A 24,765-nucleotide genomic window follows, 5' to 3' on the forward strand; every position below is an offset into this window, starting at 1 on the left:
CTTATGATTTCAGCAGAGAGGAGATGATAGTCTGATTGGAATAGTATGAAAACTGTGTGTGATCATTCACACTTGGGTTTTGTGCAAAGATCCTTTGATTTCTTAGCTGTCACTTTGTTAACAAATTAAAGCTTAGTGCCTGAAGCAGATACGAAATTCCTGGTGAAAGTAAAGATATAACATTCTACTGTAAGTTATTTTTATATATCAAAGAATAGTAGTCCTTATTCTAAGAAAATGGGAGTGAAAAAGGGATTAAGTTTCTACATTAGTGAAGGTGATACTCTGTACCTTCATAATCAGTCCTTCATTCTTGGCATAGAGTGAAGAGCTGAGGAGAAATGGAACAGTATAAAGAGCAAGTGATGAGTCAGAAGCCAGGACATATTGTCTAGTACTGTTCTAGTGCTAACTGTGACAGTTGGGCAAGTCACTGACCTCTATGGTACTTAACTTCCTGATCTGTGAAAAGAGTAGGGTGGGCAATTCTATGATTGGAGTTTGAGGAGAACACAAAGCATTAATTATTCAGCCTCTACCCTTAGGAGTATCTCCTGGTTAATGCTACAATAAAATGAACTGAACAGCTTCTTATCTTAGTCACACACCTAGTTTTAGGAAACTGCTGCCAAGATACTTTATAAAGATAGGATACAGGATCATATATAAAGATAGGATATAGTTTTAGTTTAAAAAAAAAAAGCCAAATATAGTTTTGTTCAACTTCCTCTTTTTTGGTTCCACCTTGTTATTGCCTCTAAATAAAACAGAGTTGTCTTTCCCAGAACCTTTTTACCAGCAGAACTTTTGTTCTGTTGGATATTTCTACCTATAATTCATGGATTCTGGCATATTTTATTACAAAGCTGTTCTACATGATTTTTTAAAATCTGTATTTGATTTACTTTTTTGGTGATCTTTCTTTTTGCCTTGCCTAGTTTCTCAGTCTGTTCTTTCAGTAACTACTGAACTCAGTTCTTTATCCTCTCATGTTTTCTTGTTATATTCCAGAGTTTTGGGTTTTGCTTCCCTTTTTTTAAGGGGCCATGGATGTGGGCAGGTGCTTTCTGTTTCCTTACTTCCCACTTTTTAGTGTAATTTTATGTAAGCAAGTTCCTTGCCCATTACAGATGTACAAATACAAGGAAAGATGAAGTGGGTAGTTAATGAGGAAGCATTCACTGGCTTTATATTTCGTTATGGAGGTATCTTAGGGAAAAGGTGGCACCTTTCAGATACTTGAGTTAGGTACTTAGATGGTGTTTTATTTTGGATTGTGAATTCTGTACATGCCAGAGTGATGATAGAATTCAGGTATTTCTAATTCTGTAATCTTAGTCAATCACTAGATATTTGTTCTCACATCCTTATCTGAAAAAAAAAATGGAACTGTATAGCTACATACACTGTGTTGCTGCTGCTTTATCAAAAGGATGAGACAAAATAATCTAGGGAATGAAGTTTATTATAGATATAGAATATTCTATTGATTTATGCTATTCATCCTGCTTTCTTTCTCTCCTTCCCTCTCCTCCTTTCTCTCCCTTCCTCTTTTCCCCTTTTTCCTCTTTCCTGTCCCTTTTTTCTATCTACCTGACTTGTGCATTTGGCTTTGAGCTCTTCAGGGACACAGATTTTCTTATTCATGTTTGTATTTCTGTTGCTTACCACATTAATCTTTGCCTGAGAGGGTAGGCAAATCGTTGAATGAATATAATAATATTTAGGAAAAAATATTTGAATGAATATATTTCTGAGAGTTTAATAAACGAGAATAGAATGGGAAGAACTGTGTAGGGACCAAGGATTAAGTCCTTGACAAGGTGGGAGGAATGCAGGAAACTGAAAAGATATAATTAGAGAAATATATAAAAGAAAAGCTCAGTGATCAACATTAAGATCTACTGGTTGTTTTTTTTTTTTTTTTTTTTTGGTTGTTGTTGTTGTTATTGGTACTGGGGGTTGGACCCAGATAGTCACATGTGCTAGGTAACCACTCTACCACTGAGCTATACCCCAGGGCCCCCCCCCCCACTTTTTTTGGTACTGGGATTGAACCCAGGGGTGCTTGACCACTGAGCCATATCTCCAGCCTTTTTTTATATTCTATTTAGAAACCAGGTCTCACTGACTTGCTAAGGCTGGCTTTGAACTCGTGATCCTCCTACCTCAGCCTCCTGAGCTACTGGGATTATTCGTGTTTCCAGCTCTTTTTTAGTATATTTTAGTTTGAAACAGGATCTCACTAAGTTGACAGAATCCTCCTGCTTCGGCCTCCTGAGTAGGTGGGATTATAGGTATATTCCCCTATGCCCTTCCTAGATCCACTGTTTTAAGTGCTGTCAAGAGAGGTCCAGTACAATGATTACTTAATAGATGAGCATTGTATTTCACTACTGTGAATAGTGAATTATCAGTTTTAGTAAAGCAGTGGTGGATGGTGGAGTGGGAACAGGGTTGTGTAGAAACCAAATAGTAATCAATTCAGGGTGGATAGGAGTTAACAAAGCAGATATGAAAAATGGACTCCTTTGAAGGAATTTGAGAGGAGGAACTATTAGAAAGTTGCTGGGAAGGATTCTAGGGTCAAAGGAGGGTGTTTTGTTGTTGTTTTTTTTTTTTTTTTTGCTATCATATTTGTTTTTTTATAGAAAATCTCGATAGGTTTAGGCCACCAGACAGATGCATAAGAAGTTGGAAATAGATGAAAGAATAGAGGAGTGGGTGGGAGTGATAAGCAGGAGAGAGAAAAGCAAGGTATAGCAGGCATGTGCAGGCAGGTGAGTTAGCTCTGACCAGGAGAAAGAGCCCTCACTCTCTGAAGAATAGAAAAGGAAGGAAGAAAGAATGTAATCTATGTAAGGCCTGTGATACCATGAGCTCTGTTTTGTATACAAAGAATTAGGCTAGAACTTTAAAATGTCAGATAAGAAATACCTTAGCTTTTATTTAAGTGACGTTTATAACCAACTAGTCTTCAATGGATTTTGTGTGTTTTTGAGAGAAGTAAATATATGACTTTATGGAATTTCTTGCTTTATTTTGGTACAGTTTAAGTGCTTCTGTTCCTCTTAAATGCACATCCTAGAATGTTGTAATATTTGAGAATCCAAAAGATGATTTATAATAAATGATATTAGTTGTCCTATCAAAGATTACCATATAATTTTCATATAGTTCTCGTCTCAGGTCTTAGCAGTGTGTGTTAATAAATATACATAGACTTTACTGCTAAAACACTTCTTTCTTTTTTTTTTTAATTTTTATTATTAGTTGTTCAAAACATTACAAAGCTCTTGACATATCATATTTCATACATTTGATTCAAGTGGGTTATGAACTCCCATTTTTACCCGTATACAGATTGCAGAATCACATCGGTTACACATCCACTTTTTTACATACTGCCATACTAGTGTCTGTTGTGTTCTGTTGCCTATCCTATCCTCTACTATCCCCCCTCCCCTCCCCTCCCCCATCTTCTCTCTCTACCCCATCTACTGTAATTCATTTCTCCCCCTTGTTTTTTTTCCCTTTCCCCTCACTTCCTCTTATATGTAATTTTGTATAACAATGAGGGTCTCCTTCCATTTCCGTGCAATTTCCCTTCCTTTCCCTTCCCTCCCACCTCTCCTCCCTGTTTAATGTTAATCTTCTTCTCATGCTCTTCCTCCCTGCTCTGTTCTTAGTTGTTCTCCTTATATCAAAGAAGACATTTGGCATTTGTTTTTTAGGGATTGGCTAGCTTCACTTAGCATAATCTGCTCTAGTGCCATCCATTTCCCTGCAAATGCCATGATTTTGTCATTTTTTAGTGCAGAGTAATACTCCATTGTGTATAAATGGCACATTTTTTTTTATCCATTCATCTATTGAAGGGCATCTAGGTTGGTTCCACAGTCTAGCTATTGTGAATTGTGCTGCTATAAACATTGATGTAGCAGTATCCCTATAGTACTCTCTTTTAAGGTCTTTAGGGAATAGTCCAAGAAGGGGAATAGCTGGGTCAAATGGTAGTTCCATTCCCAGCTTTCCAAGTAATCTCCATACTGCTTTCCAAATTTCTACTAAGTTTTGCTTATGTTTTTCTTTCAGTTATTACAAGAACTGTGTACAGTGTTTAATGTAGATTTACCATGCCGTGTGAAGTCTTCCCAGTTGGGAATTATCAGCAATAAACAGATGCATACCAGCGCCATAGTGAAGCCACAGTCTAGCTCCTGTTCCTATATCTGCCAGCACTGCCTCGTCCACCTTGGAGACATTGGTGAGCCTTTGGTGTAAAGAAATTCATAATATATTCATTCCTTTCTTTTTTTGGAGTAGTCATAGGAAAAAACTTTTCCTTTAGGCCGTAAGTATGTGCATGTAATTTAGATTATCATAAGAGAAAATTATGAAATGTATTTTTAGGAACTTAGAATTTCTCAAGGTTTTGGGATTGTCAGATAATCTTGAAAATAATTTTTATATTAAGATTTAAATTTTATTTACACTTTATGCAGGTGTAGAAAAATAATAAGCAGCAAAAATGTAATCAGAACAAAATTTTTCAAAGTGATACCATATTTTCTAAATTGAAAGTCTGTACTCTTTTGGAATAAATAGTTTGTAAATTATTTCTTCTAGAGCTAAATTCCCTTATTTTCCTTCTTACTAGTGCGTTAAAAGCTCATTTTTAACTTTGTTTCCTTTTAAAAGATAAATGTGTATTTCCATTACATATATTTTATCTGAGAGTATTATATTACTTACTTATTCTTGTTATTCCTTTAAGGTGACCTAAAAAGGTTATAAAACAAATTAACTATAGGATTATGTTTTGCTTGTTGTCCTAAAAATAACAAGAAATGGAAAACTTTTTTTTTTGTTTGTTTATTTGTTTAAAGATATTAGGTTTCTTAAATCAGTGACTCCATGAGAGGAGTTACATCAAAATAAGCAGTTGAGTTCTTCAAGGAGATTCAGGGATAGTATGTTTGAGTTGTTTTTGCTTTCGATGTATGCTTTGCACACACATACTTAATATTGCAGTAGATTATAAGGCATTTTTCAAAAATCACTTTATAAGATATTGAAGAACTACATAATTCTCAGAGCATATTGTATAGTGGTTTTTTTGTTTTTTTTTGTTTTTTGTTTTGTTTTGTTTTTAAGTGCCATATAAGTCACCCCTTCTTGTGGGCCGGCTCCAGGTCACCAGCATAGTCCATAGTGGGAGCTGGTGATGCATGACACTGGAGGACCTGAAAATGGGGGCTAGGTAAGCTTTAAAATTGGTTACATGCTGACTGTCCCAAATAGGGAAAGTGGATGGACACTTCACACATAATCCTATAGTTCATTTGTTTTAAAGTTTTTCTGTCTGTAGTGATCTTAAAATTAATTCTAATGTCTTTATTATCTTTAGATAATTTAAAATGCTAACTGCTTGGAAATGCCCTCCTGGTGGGGTGTGGGGGTGTGTGTGTGTGTGTGTGTGTGTGTGTAACTAAATTCTCTTTCTCTTATTCTTAGCTCGATATAGAAACCAGACCAGCCAGGCAGAGTCCTACTATAGGCATGCAGCTCAGCTTGTCCCCTCCAACGGTGAGTGGGTCTGTCAACTGGAGGTTGGCCGTGACACTTTGTTCTTTATAGCACTATAACGGATAACTAAAGGCTCATCTTTCAAGTTTTATAAAAGCAATAGATGTTGAGTTTGGATATTGAGTTTTGTAATTGCCCTTTAAAGTGTACATTCCATATAAGTGAGATAAAAAAGTTTCAAATAAGATTACTTTTGTTAGTAAAATAACAGAATTAATTAATGTAATCTAATATTGTTTCTATATCTGTAGCTTCCTCAATTGCTTGTGGAATAGTTATCTCTTTAATACTACCATTTCTCCCTTTGGAAATGATCAGTTATCTAAAAGCTAGTACTTTAGTCTTTTGGTGGTCCCAAAATAGTCATTAGCAGTGATTCTGTATTTATTTAATGGATTTATTTTTATGTGATGCTGAGGATGCTAGTGCTTCATACATACTGGGCAAGTGCTCTACCACTGACCTGTAACTCTAGCCCTAGCAGTGATTCTTGAATTAAAGAAATTGCATCATATACTTAATGATTTAAATCATTGGTATTAAGCCATGATGAAATTCCTTTTAATTCTAGAAGAATCTAAAGTAGGGTTGGTAGTCTGGCCATACCATTCATTTCGTATTGTCTTTGGCTGTCTGAGTGATTGTGATAGAGACCCTTTGGCCTGCAGAGCAAAAAAATACTTACTAGCTAGCCCTTTGTGAACCCTTATTTGAAATGCTTATCATGGGTTGGGGTTGTGGCTTAGCGTAGCGCACTTGCCTAGCATACTTGAGGCATTGGGTTCGATTCTCCGCACCACATACAAATAAGTGAAAATAAAAGTCCATCAACAATTAAAAAATATTTTAAAAAAAGAAAAATGCTTTTCGTGCTCTCCACCCTAAATATATGACTTTTAAACCTATACATGATAGTACATATCATTGTTAAAGTATGCTGTTTCACATTATGTTCATTTGTAATTAGTCATGAGATTTGTCTTATAGAATACTTGCCATTATGAATTTAAGGATTTAAAAACTGAACATTTGTATTCTGATAGCAAGACTGTGGTTCTTGGGTTATTTTAGAATCTGAACTTTTCTCCTTTAGGTCAGCCTTACAATCAGTTGGCTATCTTAGCTTCTTCCAAAGGAGACCATCTGACCACAATTTTCTACTACTGCAGAAGCATTGCTGTGAAGTTCCCTTTCCCAGCTGCCTCCACGAATCTACAAAAAGCACTTTCTAAAGCACTGGAAAGGTAGGGTTGAAACCCCCCGCCCCATAAGAGGACTTTGTGTAACCTGGATTAATTCCTCATATTTTGGCGTACAGGAAATAATAGTCAGTGACCTGTGCTTCTCTTCTTTCATTCCTAAACCTATGGATGCTTCATAATAGTTATGTGTACAGTCACTGAGTTTTACCCAGTGTCTGATTTGTTCCGAGCCAAATACTTATCCGAAGTTGAAAAGTTAATTAAATGTGCAACTCTTGCCTCGTGTATCAGGTGCTCAAATAACTTGTTCTTGCAAGCCCAACCTCTTTTAGGTGGTTTTATTATATTTTACTCTTAAGATTCACAAAAGTTTTTCTTTCTTTTCAGCCGGGATGAGGTGAAAACCAAATGGGGTGTTTCTGACTTCATTAAGGCTTTTATTAAATTCCATGGTCATGTATACCTGAGTAAGAGCTTGGAGAAGCTGAGCCCTCTTCGAGAGAAATTGGAAGAACAGTTTAAGGTTAGATTTCAAAAATAGAGAAATTTTTTTGTCTAAATCAGAAAGGCTAACATTTGGAGAAAACTGACTCCTGGTTCTATGACAAAACTTAACCAAGGTATTGGTAAAAATTAAATTGGAAGAATATGAAATTCTTGCATATACATTTTGTCATTTAAACTAAAGTATAATATCAAAAGAAATACAGTAGCAATGTTTTAATTGAGTAGCTGCCTTTTGGCAAAAAGTGTTAACTCTTCAGTCTTGTTTGGAAAGTATTACTTTAGTTGGTTTTGCATTCTTAGATATTATTCTAATGCCTATTTTATAGACATTGCCATTCTACAAGCCATTCTCATTGTTCTTAATGTGCTTCAATCTGTCAGGTGTATTGGTAGTTTGAAGGAAAGTAATGAGAACTTCACCAACAAAAATACTTATTTTACTAATTATATAAGGAAATAAAATTAAATAACCTTTGTTCTATTTATATAAGAAAATGACCTTTTTTTTACTATATTGAGAAATTATTTGTTTAAATGTAGTATAATACATAAAATAAGGCTAGTCAAATTTAAGTATTAACTTTTATTTTTAATTAATATATGCAACAAATGTTTGTTATGTATCAGTCACTGTTTTAGGCACTGGGATCAAGAGCACAAAAGACAAATCTCAACATTTTATATTTCTTGATTATTTCTTTCTGTCTATACACTTGGGGAATTGTCTATAACTACCTGACAGTTCCTATAATTTATGTGGATACTTCACACATAATCCTATAGTTCATTTGTTTTAAAGTTTTTCTGTCTTTAGTGATCTTAAAATTAATTTTAATGTGTTTATTATCTTTAGAATTTAAAACGCTAATTGCTTGGAAATGCCTTCCTGGTGGTGGCCGTGGCGGCGGTGGTGGTGGTGGTTTATGAAAGTCTCCCACTCTAACATGTTTTCGAACATGGACAGTTAAAGACGTGGATTATCCAGATATAGTCATTTGAAGTAGTTTTAAAGATTATAATTTTTTTTGTTGGTACTTGATATGTATAACAGATTCTAATAGAAATTGTTTTAAAATAAACTTTTGGGATACCCTCCTTTCTCTGTTTCTCCTAATGGCCTATTTAATCTTAGCTCATGATATATCATTTGTTGGGTTGGATATGTGAAAGGAACAACATAACTTTGATGATGCTCTGGGCTATTTAGCCTGGAAAAGATCAAAAAATAACTAGATTTTTAATAAGTATTCGTTTATATGAAGGATTATTTAAAGAGAACATATCTTTGTCTTTCTTGAAGTCAAAACTAAAATTTTTAAGTTGAGAGCTATAGGTAACTGAGGGAGAGTGTGGATTCTCCTTTTTTGGAGATTTTAGGTATCAGATTGACAGTCATCTTTCTTGCATGATTTAGATAAAATTCAAATTAAAGGGCAAGTCATTGAGCTAGATGACATCTTGAGATTGCTTCTAGTTCTGATTCTATGAGAGCTGCATTAATGTGATCTTCACTGTGTAGTTTTTCTAGTTTGAACCCAGTCAGTTTTGCATTTAGTAGAACCTCAAATGCTAATATTTTCTCAATATATATATTTCTGTAGGTAAGAATGTAGATGGCCATTTGCTAAAATATACTTTGAAGTATCATCACCAACACATGGGATTAGCAGGTCTATTTGAAACCTTACTCATTATGTTAGCTTTTTATTACTGTGGCAAAACACCTGAGATAATCAACTGAAAAAGAGGAAAGTTTGGAACTTTTAGTCCAATAGTTGGTTGGTTCATTGATTTGGGGCCTGTGGCAAAGCAGTCAGTACACATCGTGGTGGGAGCATGAGAGGAAGCTGCTCACCTTACGGCTCTTGGGAAACAAAGAGGTAAAGAGGCTGGAGTCCCAGTGTCCCCTTAGGGTCACACCCCTAGAGATTTGATTTGCTTCCACTAGGACCCACCTCCCAGATTTTCTTCCACCTACCAATAAATAGCACCACAGGCTGGGAACCAAGCCTTCAGCACATGGGCTTTTGGGGGACATCCAAGTTCCAAACTACAAGATCCAACTTTAAAATAACAGAATAATCTTGTTAGAATCAAATTTTAGCATAGTGGATTAAATTTCTAAAAGTGTTTCTAAAACATGTAGATAATATCATCCTCATATAAACTTCAGGGTACTGAACTCACAGTGTCATCTGTGTAAACGGTTTGCTTATTTAGAAGATTGGATCTAGAGGTTGATAGAGAACTTTTCTGTAAAAATTCTGGAGAACAGGGGTAGAATTTTAGAAAATTTTGGGGAAAGAAAGAGAAATGCTTTGTGGCCTTTGGAGAAGGGATGAGCATTGTAGATAAAGACAATGGGATGGCAGATTGCAAGGGGGCTGAAAGTTGTGATAGAAAAAATAGAATGGATTGTGTTTTTCTACAGTAATAATGTGAAAGACTTTGCTTAGAATTGCAGAGATTACTCTGGGTATTTCAGATTCTTAAACTATGTAGAAACAAAAACTCAGAATAGTCAAAGGCAACTGTGAATCTGGGTATATTCTTTTATTGCTGCTGATATAGCTGTAAGTAAAGGTTGTTATTTCTAACCATAAGACTAAAGATGCAAATCTCTGCTCTCTCCAAAACCTTTCCCTGGGGAGGGAAGGAAGCTGACTGTAGCTAAGGTAGGGTGAAACCAGTGTAATGCTTCTGGTAGCTATCAACTTTGTTAAGAACTTCTCTTTGAAAAGTATTTTACTGGGGGATAGTCTAAAACTATTGAGATATTAAAGTAGAAGGGTAATTAAGTTGAGGCTGCCAGCTGAGAGTAATCGGTGACAACTTCTTTGTAATGCTGTTGATCAGATCAAATAAATTCCTTTATGTGCTTTCTAATTATTGGTATTTTAATATATTTGTGTCTTTTATAAAACAATATCTAATGAATTAAACTGTGTAAAGTTATGGATAGATCCCTGTCCATAACTTTTTCTCAAGTCATATTTACAAATGTCTAGTTTCTTAGGATAAAAAGATTGTTTGACAAACAACTCAGTAGTTTCTGGATTAATTCATTTGAGAATTATTCAGATTGGGATATGTTAGACCCAATTAAAATACTGGGATGAAAAGTGAAACAATTTACTCATCTGTAATTCTATTACCCATGTGGTCTTAAGTGCAGACTACCAGTCTTTAATTCTTTAATTCTGCTCTTAATAATATACCAGTATTTTTTGTCTTTTTTTTACAGAGACTGCTATTCCAAAAAGCTTTCAACTCTCAGCAGTTAGTTCATGTCACTGTCATTAACCTATTTCAACTTCATCACCTTCGTGACTTTAGTAATGAAACGGAGCAGCATAGTTACAGCCAAGATGAACAGCTATGTTGGACACAATTGCTGGCCCTCTTTAGTGAGTATTACATCATTCAACTTTGACAGGCATCATCTTGGAAAAGCAAAATCTTCAGCATTTTCATTAGTGTAGCAAAACAGAATGATGTACAAAAATGTGTTCCGTTTTTGTTAATATTAAATCAGGAGCCCCAGACCCCAAGTTCTTTCCTTTTTAATTGATGATATCCCCTCACCAACTTTACAACATTTTAACATGGAAAAAAAAAATGCCCTTTTAGGAAGAAACTTGAAAATCCTTGCATATTCAGTAGAATATAGGAGGAGACTCATAATGACATTTTAATTTAGATTGGTATACAGTTTCAAATATCTTATGCTTTGTGAATACATTTTTTTCTTTAAGTGTCTTTTCTTGGCATCCTGTGCAAGTGTCCTCTGCAGAATGAGTCTCAGGAGGAGTCCTGCAATGCCTATCCCCTTCCTGCGGTCAAGGTCTCCATGGACTGGCTAAGACTCAGACCCAGAGTCTTTCAGGAGGCAGTGGTAGATGAAAGACAGTAGTAAGTGTTTTGTAATTTCATCATAGCTTGTATGCTTTGTTTGTTTGATATTCATAGATATGTGAAAACTGCCTTCTGAAACACAACAATTCAAACAACACAACATTCAAACAATGGAAGACTTTGTATTTTCTGCCTACACTCTGGAAATTGAACTAAAAACCTCTTTGTATGCTTCCCATTTATTTGTTTGAATTCTTCATGTGAGGCACAGTCTTAAGAATTTGTGCTTCTCTCTGCCCTTCCCTGTTCCCAGTTACCATCCTGAGGAAAAGATAATTTTCACATTTCAAGATGAACTTGACATACAATCAGTTTGTTTCTTATCAAATACCTTGTGCCTCAGTTTTTTGTTCAGGAAAAGGGATTGTAAAGGGATTCTTAATTCTTTCATTATTTTCTGTATGTTAAAACTATTTGATGTTGCTTTATAATAACACCCAATTTGAATTGTATTTAGTTTAAGCACAGAAGAAGATTGAAAGCTGTTTTTATTCTTACCATTTTCTCTCTGATCTGTATTCAAAGTAATTCTGACAGAACTGTTGACTTCACAGTGACAAATGAAAACTTTCAATTTACCTTTGAGTATTAGAGGTAAATACCTTCAAGAAGGCTTTGCAGTGAGTAGGAAGTTCCTTCCCTGTGTGTTTTGGTGCTAAATTTAAGGAAAATCTCTGAAATAGCTATCTGTGGCCCATCACATTGACGAAGATCACAACTTAAGAAAAGGCCTCATTCGAGACCCTGTGATCCCTCTACTTCGTAATTCTCTTTCCTTTTTTCTCTCACCTAACTATAAGCTAGCTCCATCACTTTTGACATTATTAGTGGAGTTTGGGAACATAGCGCCATGTTGTATACATCTCCTTTTAATATTTGCAAAGGTATTTGTTATATAGATTTCTAGGCGCTGTCTTGAATAAAATTTTTTTCTTAACCTAGGCTATATTCACAAAATATTGGGGTATTTATTATAAAACTTTTGAAGTTGTTTATTCAATATCAAATTTAATTTCAATTAAAATATGACAAATCAAAAAACCTAGGCTATACAGTTTTATATATGTAGAATTCAAACTTCTGTTTGGTTTAATAAATTGTATCAGTAATACTGTGAAAGAAGTCTGTTTTATCATTTACATATAGGGTTTTCGTGTTTATGGACAGGGATGGCCGTTTCTGTATATAGGCCTTGTTCCTATACAATTATCCTGTTGGCCCAGAGTTTAGAGATGATATTGAGCAGAGTAGACTTTTTTTGTGTGTATGTACCATAAGGAAGAAGGCATTATTTATCATTTAGAAGAGAGAATGTGATGTGCCCTCACCCCGTCACAGGTTAAAAGATCTACCAGTGGGTCCCACAGCTGCTAATGTATGTTTAAAAAAAAAAATATATGTGTATGTATATATATATATATATATATATATATATATATATATATATACGCAATATCTTTTTTTTTCTGGTTAGAATTTTCTCAATAAACATCAATTTTCAGTGTTTAAAACTAACATCATTTTTGCTGTTTATTAAATAAGGAACCTGGAAAACAGTCTTCAGTAGTATGTCTCTGTCATGTCTCTGTCATGGAAATTTGACTCTTCTGGGTACATCTTTATAGCGATATCTTTGAAAATATATTTTGGGGATTAATACAAACTTGAAATGTTGAAAAGGAAAAATACATTAAGACTAGTTCCTGTAGACATCATTTTCATGGTTTATGAGTATTCTAATTATCTTGTATAAAAATTAAATTTGAAATATTTCTTTAATTTACAGCATTTGGCCCTGGCTAATTTCTCTTCTGAATAGTTTCCATCCGCACGAAGAGGATCTCTCAAGTACTAATGGTAACAATGAATTTTTGCTATAGTTTCTCTATCACTAATGGTGCGTTTAAGGCCAGAGAAAAATAGGTTTTTGGTGAAAAGTCTTTGACTTTAAATTCAGTGTTTGAGAAGAGACTTTGAACTCTATACAGATTAAGTGGGTGAAAGTAGAGATGATGTTCTTCAAGCGTCTTTTTTTTTTTTTTTTTTAGTTGTATGTGGACAGCATGTCTTTATTTGTTCATGGGTGCGGGGGTGGGGGGGTGCATACCAGGGATTGAACTCAGGGGCACTTGACCACTGAGCCATATCCCCAGTCCTGTTTTGTATTTTTATTAGAGACAGGGTCTCACTGAGTTGCTTAGCGCCTCGCTAAATTGCTGAGGCTAGCTTTGAACTTGTGATCCTCCTGCCCCCTCCTCCCAAGCCACTGTCATTAAAGGCATGTGCCACTGTGCCCAGCCTTATTTGTTCATTTTCATGTGGTACTAAGGATCGAACACATTCCTCACACATGCTAGGCAAGTGCTCTGCCACTGACCTATAGCCCCAGCCCCTCAAGCAGCTTATTCTTGCTCAGCTACATTTGAGTAGGAGTTCAGAGAGCAAAAGAATATCTTTAAATTTTTTCCATCTTTCTTTCCTCTTCATTCATACTATTTAAAGGGGTGGGGGTGTTAAGAATATCACTCTGTCAAATTAATACCTACTCATCAGAAAATTTGGCACATGCAAACACACACACACACACACTGCCCATAGTTATCCTGTAGTACTTTGTACCAATCACATGATAGTATATTTTCTCCAAGCCTCTTTCTTATAGGTAACAATGTAATGTATGATATCAGATACAGCTGTGTACCTGCTTTTAAAATTAACATTATATTGTTAAGACTCTTTCACCAAGCATTTTGAAAACAATTTTCACTGACTTCATGGTATTGTATCCTATATATGTGCCATAATCTATTTACTCAGTGTCTATGACTTTTAACATTTTCTCCCTTAATAAATAGTGCTGCATTGAGCAACATATAGCTTGACTCCTTTCTGATTATCTTCCATTAGATCAGTAGTCCTCAATGCTAACTTGCAAGTGAATCCCCTGGATCTTGTTCAAATTCAACATGATTCAGTAGGTTGAGAGGGGGCCCAAGAATCTGTATTTTTTTTTTTTTTTAAGTTCTTGGTGATATGAATGTTGCTCATCAATACTTGGAGTTAAAGGAGATAAATGATATAAATATTGGGATTACTAAATCTGAGGCTAAGAATTTTTAGAAATGCTGATAATAAAGTCTGCATACCCATCCTCCTGCGCATTGACTATTAGGTGAATAGTAGAAGAATGCTAGGCTCCAGAGATAACATACTCTGGGATTTTGATGGGTAAGTTATTTTTATCAAGATTACTATGAAGATTACAGAATTGAGCATTACAGATACTTTCTTTGCATATTTATTTTATTTTATCCTTAAAATTTAGTGAGCATTGTTTGAATAATATTATTTTAATTAAAATACTAAATAAATAAAATTTTAATAAAATAAAAATTTGCTCCCTTTAGCTACACCACTTCCAGAGGAGTTTGAGTTACAAGGATTCTTGGCTTTGAGACCTTCTTTCAGGTAGGTGGCTGCTGAAGGAGGTTTATTGCATTGCTAGTGGTTGCAGTATTATAATTAAAAAGAATTAGGTTTGTATGTAGAACCTTTGCTTTGTTCTTATTTCATAACAAAAACTAATAATGACAGTGTGTTGATGTGAAATGGATTCATGTATGTCATGTCTTTAATTCCTGTATAATACCAATAGTAAGTGTTTAAGAAAGGAATGGAAAAGAAAATTGCTTCTCCAAGTAATATTTTTTCACTGAATGATATGAACTTTCAAACTTTTCTTGAAATTAGAGGGTAAATGTCAAAAAGGGAAACAGATGTAAACCAAAGGTTATTACTTGTAATCTGGTTTTCCCAGTCATCTTATGTCTCTTGGTCCCATCCCTTTCTACCTCCTCTGGCGCCTTCATTCATCTTTTACTCCTCTCCATATCATTTTTCTTTTTCTTTCTTTCTTTCTTTTTTTTTTTTTAAACCAAACACTTCCCTTCAGCCTAGTATCACTTATGTATGCTCCATTCTTTTACATAAAATAAAGCTGGATTCAGTGGCACATGCTCTATAGTCCCAGACACACAGGATGCTGGGTCAGGAGGATCACAAATTTGAGGCCAGCTTCAGCAACTTTGCAAGACCTTGTCTCAAAATTAAAAAAATAAAAAAAAGAGCTGGGGATATAGCATCCCTGGTATTACCCCCAGTACCTCAAATATAAATTAAATAAATTAATTAATAAATAAATTTACAACCCCCATCTTCATTGTTGTCTTATCATTTCTCTTCATTAAACTTTTTAAAATTAGTATGAGCTAACCATGTTGACCCATCTTCAATTTTTATTCATTTCTCAGCCTTCAGCAACTTAGAACTGTCAGTGCCCTCCTAGATACCAAATTCCTGGGGCTGTTGCATAATTTTCATCCTTTTTTGATCTCCAGCATTGAATATATTGATCCCCTTCCTTGACAAAACCTTGGGGGGCTCTGTGACATTACTCTTCTTCTCCCGCCCTTAGTCTTTTTCACTCTTTCTTTTGCACCACACATGTTAAATGTTGTTCTCCAGGATTCTCTCCTTGTTCTTTCCTTCCCACTTTCTCCATCCTCCCTTGGTGATCAGATCCATCCCTGTCTTGAGTTTTTATCTTGTTTTGTAATTCCCAAAGTTTTACTTCTAAGTTCTCTTGGAATTTGGATTCCTATTTTTAAAAATCTAATGACCCTTATACATTTTAAGCTATATTATGCCCAAAATTGAATTTATATTTTCCTATCTGGTCATTAAAATTAATCTTCTTTCTATATTTTTTTAACTGTGCTTGTGTAGACCAAGCTAGAAATTGTCCACCAGGCTAGAAATCAGAAAAGCTCTTGTTTTTGTTAGTATTTCTCACCAAATTTAGTAATTCTGTGGCCAAAATGCCTGTCAGCTTCATCACCTTTTATTTCCCCATAATTCAGGTTTTTATCACCATTTACTTGGAGCATAAGAAGCCTCCTACAGTTCTCTTCCTATAGCCCCTACTGCTTCTAGAATTATTTTTTTTCCAAGTGTAGAACTGATGCTGTTCCGTGACTAATCTAAAAACTTAGATTCACCCATTCCCAGTCACTGCAGTATTTCCTTCAGGTCGGTGTCCCAAGTCCTAATATTATTTAGCTTAGTTTTTCAGATTTATTTTCACCTGCTTTCTTCCCTTACCCCTGGTACTTATACACACCATGCACTCACTGTGTTTTATTCTAGGTTAGCTCTGTATTCTTATTTCTCCGTACACCTTATTCATGCTGTGCCTAGAACATTCCCTCCTCTTCTCCGGCCCTTCCCCTACTAGCCTGGTAAGCAGTTATCCCATCTGCTAACATCCAGCTCAGTGTCATTTACTCTGAAACCCTTCCAGAATTGCTGAGAAGGATCTCATCCTTATTTTACTTTGTTCCCTTATTCTTTGCATAGTTTTTACTATAAGATTGAATCATAATTTATTTATCAGATTGAATCATAATTATAGCTGATGTCCTCAAACTAAACTCCTCCCTTCTGCCTAACCTTTTTTTTTTTTTTTTTGAAAGTGTAGTGAGAAGAGAACTGAAAAACATTTACTTTCTCTGGTTGACAAACCCTTCTCTTATCTGTATACTTCATGATATTTATGCTTTTTTCTGATTTAGAATGGGCCATCTGAAAAATGGATAGATTAATGCTGTTTATTATAATAGGCACCTCAGAGACTCTTAGCATTGCCTTGGTTATTTTAATCAAATTGTTTGGAAGGCAAGTTAAGTGTTGATAAAACTTTATTCTGGGCTGGGTTTTAGCTCTGTGGTAGAGCACTTGCCTAGCACGTAGGAGGCCCTGGGTTCCATTCCCAGCACAGCAAATAAACAAAAAATACTTTATTATTACAGTGACAAAAGAATCCTAATAAAAAGTGATTTATTTGAGCTTCTTAACTAGAAAATGAAATAGAAGCAGCAAAAGTATTCCATTAATGTAATGAGCTCTTATTTTTGTTTTCTGCTTTATTGTATTTAAAGTCTTTGCAAGTGTAATTCATACAAATGCCATCAAGTAGCTAACTTGTCTGGAAAACATATACTTTGCATTTAATTAGGTGAATTTTTTTGCCTGGAAACTATTTTTAGAGTTTCATTTTCTGTAATTTGTTGTGTGAATTTTAGGAACTTGGATTTTTCCAAAGGCCACCAGGGTATTACAGGAGACAAAGAATGTCAGCAACGGCGAATACGACAGCAACGCTTGATAGCTATAGGCAAATGGATTGCCGATAATCAGCCAAGGTATGTCCATTGGCCTTCTAGCCCACTCCTTTGAATCAAATTGTACATACCCGCTCTCTCACATGTATTTCAGGCTTTGACATAAATACTGTCAATTATGAACTAAGTAAAAATATTTGTAGCAGAACATCTAATTATGACAAGTGATCATAAGTATACATTTTATTTAAAAATTTGTTCCCCCAGTACACTGGAACTGGACGTGTCTCCGTTGTTTGTCATGAGCTTTTGCTCAAGCTTGTAAACGTCTGTATAAATCTGAGTTTCAGTTCTCACAGTGATTTCTTTGGGCGAGGGCATGCCTGGTTGGTTTCCGTCAGGACTAGCTGGGATGGTGCTAGTACTAGTTAAATACAAAGCAGATCTGACAGTTGGTATAATGGAAAAAACAAGTTTTCGAATCAGATAGGTTTGAATTCAGTTTCTGGTTCTGCCACTTTCTAGGTGGCTTTCATGTGAACTCTTCATCTCTGAGTGTCAGTTTCCATACCCGCAAAATAGGGCTTATATATAGCCACTTCACAGTTTATGCTAAGAGGCTTAGACTAGTGTCATGTACTTAAAACATGGTCAGTAGTTATAACTAATTATTAGCAAATATTGAAAGGATAGTGGAATGTATTGCGATGTTAAGTGTGCTAATAAAAAATCTGAGTTTCTATGTATTTTCTATGTGACCTGGATTCACAGTTATATCCTGTTGTTTCTTTGATATTCAGGGCCAGGAACATACTGACTCTTGAATCATACACAGTTGAGTTACTGTTTTTTAGTTTTATGTTTTTCATATATGGATTTATTTTTACTTTTTTAGGCTGATTCAGTGTGAAAATGAGGTAGGGAAATTGTTATTTATCACAGAAATTCCAGAATTAATACTGGAAGACCCCAGTGAAGCCAAAGAGAACCTCATTCTACAAGAAACACCTGTGATAGAGTCGCTGGCTGCTGATGGGAGCCCAGGACTGAAATCAGTACTGTCTACAGGCCGAAATCTAAGCAACAGCTGTGACACAGGAGAGAAACCAATGGTCACCTTCAAAGAGAACATTAAGCCACGAGAAGTGAACAGAGACCAAGGAAGAAGTTTTCCTCCCAAAGAGGTGAGAAGGGACTATAGCAAAGGAATAACTGTAACTAAGAATAATGGAAAGAAGGACAACACCAAGAGGAAAACTGAAACCAAGAAATGCACCTTAGAAAAGTTACAGGAAACAGGAAAGCAGAATGTGGCAGTGCAGGTAAGCTGTATTTGAACTACAGAGCAGGTAGAGGAAGGCAGGCTCACACAAAAGGCAAGATTTCTCATTTTGTTCCTAAAGCCTTCAACATTGGCTGTTGTGAAGTTTACATGAATTCTTTGAATTCATCGTAAGGTATGTAAAGAGCTATGGTAGGGCTGAGGGTGTAGCTCAGCATTTAGCATGTGCAAGACCCTGGGTTCAGTCAGTCCCCAATACCCCCCCCCCCAAAAAAAAAACAAAGGGCAAGCTATGGTGACTTTATTGATTCTTGGGCATTATAATGTGAGTGGAAAAAAAAATCTGATAAGAAATTCTTATCAATTCTGTCTTAGTGATTTGAGTTGACTGGTTGTAGAGCCGTCATTTCCACACAGGATTAGATTTTTATTTATAAGGTTATAATTACCATTTGTTAATGTTAAAGCAAAGATTTGAGGTCTTTTGTAGATCCAAGATCTATTAAGGTTTGTGTGATCTTTTGTTTTCTGCTAAGATTCACTATCCAAATTACAAAGCAACAGCTGAGACCCAGGAGAGAAACCAATAGTCACCTTTGATTAAATGTCAAGAAAAAGCTTCTCATCTTTGAACTTATACCTGTCCCAGCCAATGGCACTGTCCTTTAGGTAATATTCCTAAAACATGAGTCCTTTGGTTAATACCTGACTCACAGGAATTTGTAAAACAAGAACCCAAAATATCTTTTTGGGGGAAAAAAAAAAACTCTGCTAAGTTATTTCTGAGGGTTTTTTTTTTTTTTTACTTTATATCTTTCTAAAGAAATACAGGTAATTTCATATTAATAGAGGGTATTTACTCTTTGCTGATTTTATCAATACCATTAATTTTGAATAAGTACTTAAGTAGCCATGTGATTTGTTAACACGTTTCAGCAAATGTATGTGTTTGCAGGAGGAATGTTACATTATTGAAGGCTTCTTACAAATAAACAGTATCTTCAATTTATTTCCCTAATAGAACTTTTTTGAGAAAGGGAGAAATAAGAAAACAATAGTTTCATTTTCATTTTCAGATTAATTGTAGGAAGAGAAACAGAGAAGAAAATGGTGGAAATTGAGAAAAGACATGGAAAGAGAGGTCCTGGGAAAAGAAAAGAAAAAAAAAACATAGAAAGCCAAAGGACTCATGTTTTAGGAATATCAAGACTGCCAGGTTTCTGTTCTCACGACTAAAAGGCTCAGGGGTCACTCTAGTTAAACTGGGCTAACTGGGCTGCACGAAATAACCACACAAGAGACACAAATACCTTTTTCTTTGGGGTTGCTGTGACGGCTCCTCTGACCTTAAGGGTCCGCAGAAAGAGAGAGAGAGCACGCACTGACCCCTTTTATTGAGGAGAAGCTATTCAAATGAGGCAAGGGGTCAGGTTTCAGGGGGCTGAGTCTATCTTCATGATGTCCACTGTCAGCAGGTTGACTGACACCTGGGTGGGACACACACAAGGCACTTCCATGGAAGATTCTATCCTAAACAGGGCAAGGGCTTATATTACAAAGGGACAGGTGAGCATAGCTTCACCCATGGGGCTGTAGCAAGACACACCCATTTCTGTAACTGAGCGCCTCAGCACCCAGCTGGAGAGTGTAACTCAGTCACCGGTAAGGTTGGCCTCCCACACAAGACTAGCATTTTCTGCCTGTCCTTCTTCATTCTCATGGCCTTCCAGTAAGGTCCAAATTGATAAATCTCCTTTCTCCATTTTAAATCCACCCATAAAAAAGCCTCATCGCAATTTTTCGTAAATGCTAATATTTTTCCCCCTGCTCAACCTTGAGTAGTATATAGATACTTTCTGGCTCTGCTGAAAATATCCTTTTTTTATTCCAAAGAGTGATAAGGTTGCAGGGTTGAGGGTAGATACCTGACTCTACACTTAAGCCTGTCCAGATGAAATTAAACTGGGGGCCAAAAAAATCACCAAGAGCTGATGGTCTTTATTAATTCATAATTCAGCATAAAGAGCCCTAGGCCCCACAGTAGGCAGCTTAAGATCACAGATAAGTTTGATAACCTGTTGGCATCAGGTATATCACTTGTAAAACAAATGGGCATTGAAGTCCTTTCCATATTTAGAGGTTCTGTGATTGTATGAAAGCAAAATTACTACATTAGTTAAACTAAATCCTTATCTATTTTATTGACAATTAAATAATTTTTAATTTTTTTTTCATTTTTAACTTAGGTGAATTTAAATATCTTCAACATGCTTTCTTATGAATAGGTACTTTTTCTGACACATTAGAATTCCATGTTTTTATTGATAGTTTTGCTTCTGTTGGTCATAGGTGAAATCCCAGGCAGAACTAAGAAAGACTCCAGTGTCTGAAGCCAGGAAAACACCTGTAACTCAAACCCCAAGTCAAGCAAGTAACTCCCAGTTCATCCCCATTCATCACCCTGGAGCCTTCCCTCCTCTTCCTAGCCGGCCAGGTAAATGCATTTTGTAATTTGTTGTACTTAATTCCATATGTGTCTGGGGATTTCTGTTTACTCATTGAGTAGTTTATTCTCTTAGAGTAATAATGTTATCAAGTAGAAAGAAGTTCAGTTTCCCCTAATACTTATGAAATTATTTTTGTAGTTCATATACAAGTGCATGTTGTTATCATGAAGGAATTCCTATTACTAAACTTGAGAAGCCATCTTTAGAGCACTCAAATGGGCTGGGGGTGTGGCTCAGGGATAGGTTGCTGCTTAGCATATGTGAGAACCTCGGTTCAACTACCAGCACTGCAAAAAAAATCTAAAACTTAGAATGTGCTTATTACTTCAGTGGACAGAAGAAAATTAGAAAATAGTGTGCATTTAATTCTTAATTCTTGAATTCTTAAAGATTGACAACATGGTTGATGTGTTGCTTTTATAATGTATTAGAAATCCCCCACCACCACCAAAAAAAAAGACTTTCCCCTTTTTGGCTAACTTTCTTTAGAACTAAAGCTGTGTTCTTCTATTTTGAAGGGTTCCCGCCCCCAACATATGTTATTCCCCCTCCTGTGGCATTTTCTATGGGCTCAGGTTACACCTTCCCAGCTGGTGTTTCTGTCCCAGGAACCTTTCTTCAGCCTGCAGCTCACTCTCCAGCAGGAAACCAGGTGCAAGCTGGGAAACAGTCCCACATTCCTTACAGCCAGCAACGGCCCTCTGGACCAGGGCCAATGAACCAGGGACCTCAACAGTCACAGCCACCCTCCCAGCAACCCCTTCCATCTTTACCAGCTCAGCCAACAGCACAGTCCACAAGCCAGTTGCAGGTTCAAGCTCTTGCTCAGCAGCAGCAATCCCCTACAAAAGCCGTGCCAGCTTTGGGGAAAAGCCCTCCTCACCACTCTGGATTCCAACAGGTACATTGCAGTCACGTGTGCTGACCACCCTGAATAAGGGGAAATGCCAAAATGATTTGTTTGACTAATTAAAAAATGTTAAACTTTAAAAATACTTCTTGTTTAGACTTATAATTTATTATTGTGGGAATACAAAAGTATTCTCTGTCAGAAAAATAAATATTTTCCTTCTCTATTGATAAAGGATAATCTTCACTGTCATTCTTTGCTAGTGCTAATTATGAGCTTTGTAGGAAAGATTTTATTTAAATAATTATCTCTTATTTGAATATAAACTGCAAAATGAAAAGAAAATCATAGTCTTAATGAAGTGCTATGATGAATGTGATACCAATCTTACATGTTATCCCCATAGCACTTGAAGCAGAAAGTCTCTCATATATATTCATTCATTAAACCTCTTAAATAATTGAATTGAAAAAGTAAAATATGAGTTCATTGCCCATACTTGGTTTCCTAAAATCTATATTGAAAAAAACAATGAAGAGTAAAGGAAACTACTGCATTGCTGAGTTTTGGTTTTGGATTTTTATATCCCCCTCTACCTGCCCACCCACACACAGAGAATTTGGTTTGTTTTGGTTTGGTTATAGTTTTGGTTTCTGGTTCTTTCTGTGATTCTTTAGCATTAATTTTCAGTAATATTGCATATTATCTTCACCTTGGTCATAGCTATCTGTCTTTTTAGTATCAACAGGCAGATGCCTCCAAACAGCTGTGGAATCCTCCTCAGGTTCAAGGCCCATTAGGGAAAATCATGCCCGTGAAACAGCCCTACTACCTTCAGTCCCAAGACCCCATAAAACTGTTTGAGCCGTCATTGCAACCTCCTGTAATGCAGCAGCAGCCTCTAGAGAAAAAAATGAAGCCTTTTCCCATGGAGCCATATAACCATAATCCCTCAGAAGTCAAGGTCCCAGAATTCTACTGGGATTCTTCCTACAGCATGGCTGATAATAGAGCTGTAATGGCACAGCAAGCAAATATGGACCGCAGGGGAAAACGGTCACCAGGAGTCTTCCGTCCAGAGCAGGATCCTGTGCCCAGGATGCCATTTGAGGTGTGTGTCCTTTCCGATCACCAGGTTCTTGTAAAGCTGGGTCTAAGATTGCTTATCTTTTTAATTTCTATAGTAGATACTGTATTTATTTATATTTTTCAAGTTGACACATAAAAATACATATAGGAAATAGATATTATAAAAGATCACTCTGGTCCATTGGTACTACAGCACTTAGTCTCTTCAAAATTACATAGTATGGTTCAATTAGGGGAACTGAAGAATTATAACTGATTTTAACTATGATGTTCAGGTGAGAAATGTACAGGAATCTCTAATGCAACATGTTCGAGAATTCTGAGACAAAGAGCTCCTCTTAGTTGGGCCGAGTCACTGAGTTTAAAAATGGTTTTATTGAGCATTTAAACAAATTGCTTTCTGAGAGGAAAAAAGTCAGTTATCGAGGACAGTGGAATTCCCTTTTCTTGCCCTTTTAGTCATGAGAAGCAGGTGTGCTTATAAACTTTTTTAAAAGATCTGTTTTTCTATTTGTTAGCACAAAATATGCTAATCATTTGCTCCATTGCCTTGTTTTACTAACTACATTAATCTTTTATGTTCTGCTCTATCTGTATCTTTCTTTGCTTCTTTCTGTTGTCTTAGTCTTTCTCAACCATGTCCTGTGTCACTTTGCTTTTATATTTCACAGCCTTTTCTCTTTGCATTAACTATTTCCCTACTGATTACTTCTCCACCCTTTTAGTTGCCTTATCCACTGTAATCACGCTACTACTACTCCATTATGCTTTTGTCATACCTAATTGCATCTCACTGTGCTCCTTTCTGTCACTAGGACCCCAAGAGCTCCCCTTTGCTTCCTCCGGACCTGTTAAAGAGTCTGGCTGCCTTGGAGGAAGAGGAAGAGCTGATTTTTTCTAACCCTCCTGATCTTTACCCAGCTCTGCTGGGGCCTCTCGCCTCTCTTCCTGGACGAAGCCTCTTTGTATGTATTTGACATAATCCTGCTTCTTGCTCTAACCCCAGCTGCTTTTCTGAAATTTTGTATTACTCGTTATAGGTGATTCCTTCTTTCCGGGGCTTGGCTTTTTTATAGTATGAAGTATAAAATATATTTCCTCATTGCCTGGAACTAACCTTAAAATGGTAATCCAATATGGCAAAAAAAAATTCTGACTCTGGTTCCTCCAATCGTAGAATCATACAGAGCCTAGATACATGTGCTATCCACAAAGCATCCTGCAGGGCTGGTCATGCTCAGGCCATGGTATTAGCAAACCTACTCGCTTTCCAGGTGGCACTTCCATCTGGACCCAGAAACTTAAGTGTCATTTAATCTTGCCTAGGGGAAGTGAGATTTTTGGTCTTAAATGTATTCAAAATATGAAAGGAAATATGTTCTAGATTTTTCTTACTGAAATTATTGAACAGTATTTAGTTCTTTCCTGTTTAGCTGGCTGAACCCAGAAAGAGCCCTGATATTAAGAGTTGGATGCATAAACTGAGTAAAATTGAAGAGGATTCTATTTGTAAACATTGTTGGAGTGCCATATTGACATGGAGTACCATGTCAATATGAAGATAAATAACTAGGACAATTTTAGAATTTAAGATTGGATTAATCATGTCTTTTTAAAAGTGATCTTCTACAACATAGACTGCATT

General features: G+C 36.0%; 1 protein-coding gene across 9 annotated transcripts in view; it reads left to right on the forward strand.

Moving 5' to 3' along the window:
* Nucleotides 1-24,765, forward strand: part of Smg7 (SMG7 nonsense mediated mRNA decay factor) — an 82,351-nt gene that overhangs the window by 52,232 nt on the left and 5,354 nt on the right. For 3 of the 9 annotated variants that reach the window (XM_046419542.2, XM_046419543.2, XM_058571385.1), the window contains 14 exons: nucleotides 4,096-4,267; nucleotides 5,518-5,589; nucleotides 6,683-6,833; nucleotides 7,179-7,314; nucleotides 10,543-10,705; nucleotides 11,054-11,210; nucleotides 13,000-13,070; nucleotides 14,621-14,681; nucleotides 17,354-17,473; nucleotides 18,288-18,714; nucleotides 21,024-21,168; nucleotides 21,700-22,082; nucleotides 22,771-23,142; nucleotides 23,936-24,085. In XM_046419542.2, coding sequence (XP_046275498.1) covers nucleotides 4,096-4,267; nucleotides 5,518-5,589; nucleotides 6,683-6,833; nucleotides 7,179-7,314; nucleotides 10,543-10,705; nucleotides 11,054-11,210; nucleotides 13,000-13,070; nucleotides 14,621-14,681; nucleotides 17,354-17,473; nucleotides 18,288-18,714; nucleotides 21,024-21,168; nucleotides 21,700-22,082; nucleotides 22,771-23,142; nucleotides 23,936-24,085 — 2,580 coding nt within the window. The remainder of the gene's footprint in view (nucleotides 1-4,095; nucleotides 4,268-5,517; nucleotides 5,590-6,682; nucleotides 6,834-7,178; nucleotides 7,315-10,542; nucleotides 10,706-11,053; nucleotides 11,211-12,999; nucleotides 13,071-14,620; nucleotides 14,682-17,353; nucleotides 17,474-18,287; nucleotides 18,715-21,023; nucleotides 21,169-21,699; nucleotides 22,083-22,770; nucleotides 23,143-23,935; nucleotides 24,086-24,765) is intronic. The other 6 variants (XM_046419544.2, XM_046419550.2, XM_046419546.2 and 3 more) reach the window with 5 other exon arrangements.

The sequence above is a fragment of the Marmota monax genome, unplaced genomic scaffold (assembly GCF_021218885.2).
Source record: "Marmota monax isolate L192 unplaced genomic scaffold, Marmota_monax_Labrador192_F-V1.1 WCK01_AAM20220418_F8-fsc00209, whole genome shotgun sequence".
Taxonomy (NCBI): Eukaryota; Metazoa; Chordata; class Mammalia; order Rodentia; family Sciuridae; genus Marmota; species Marmota monax.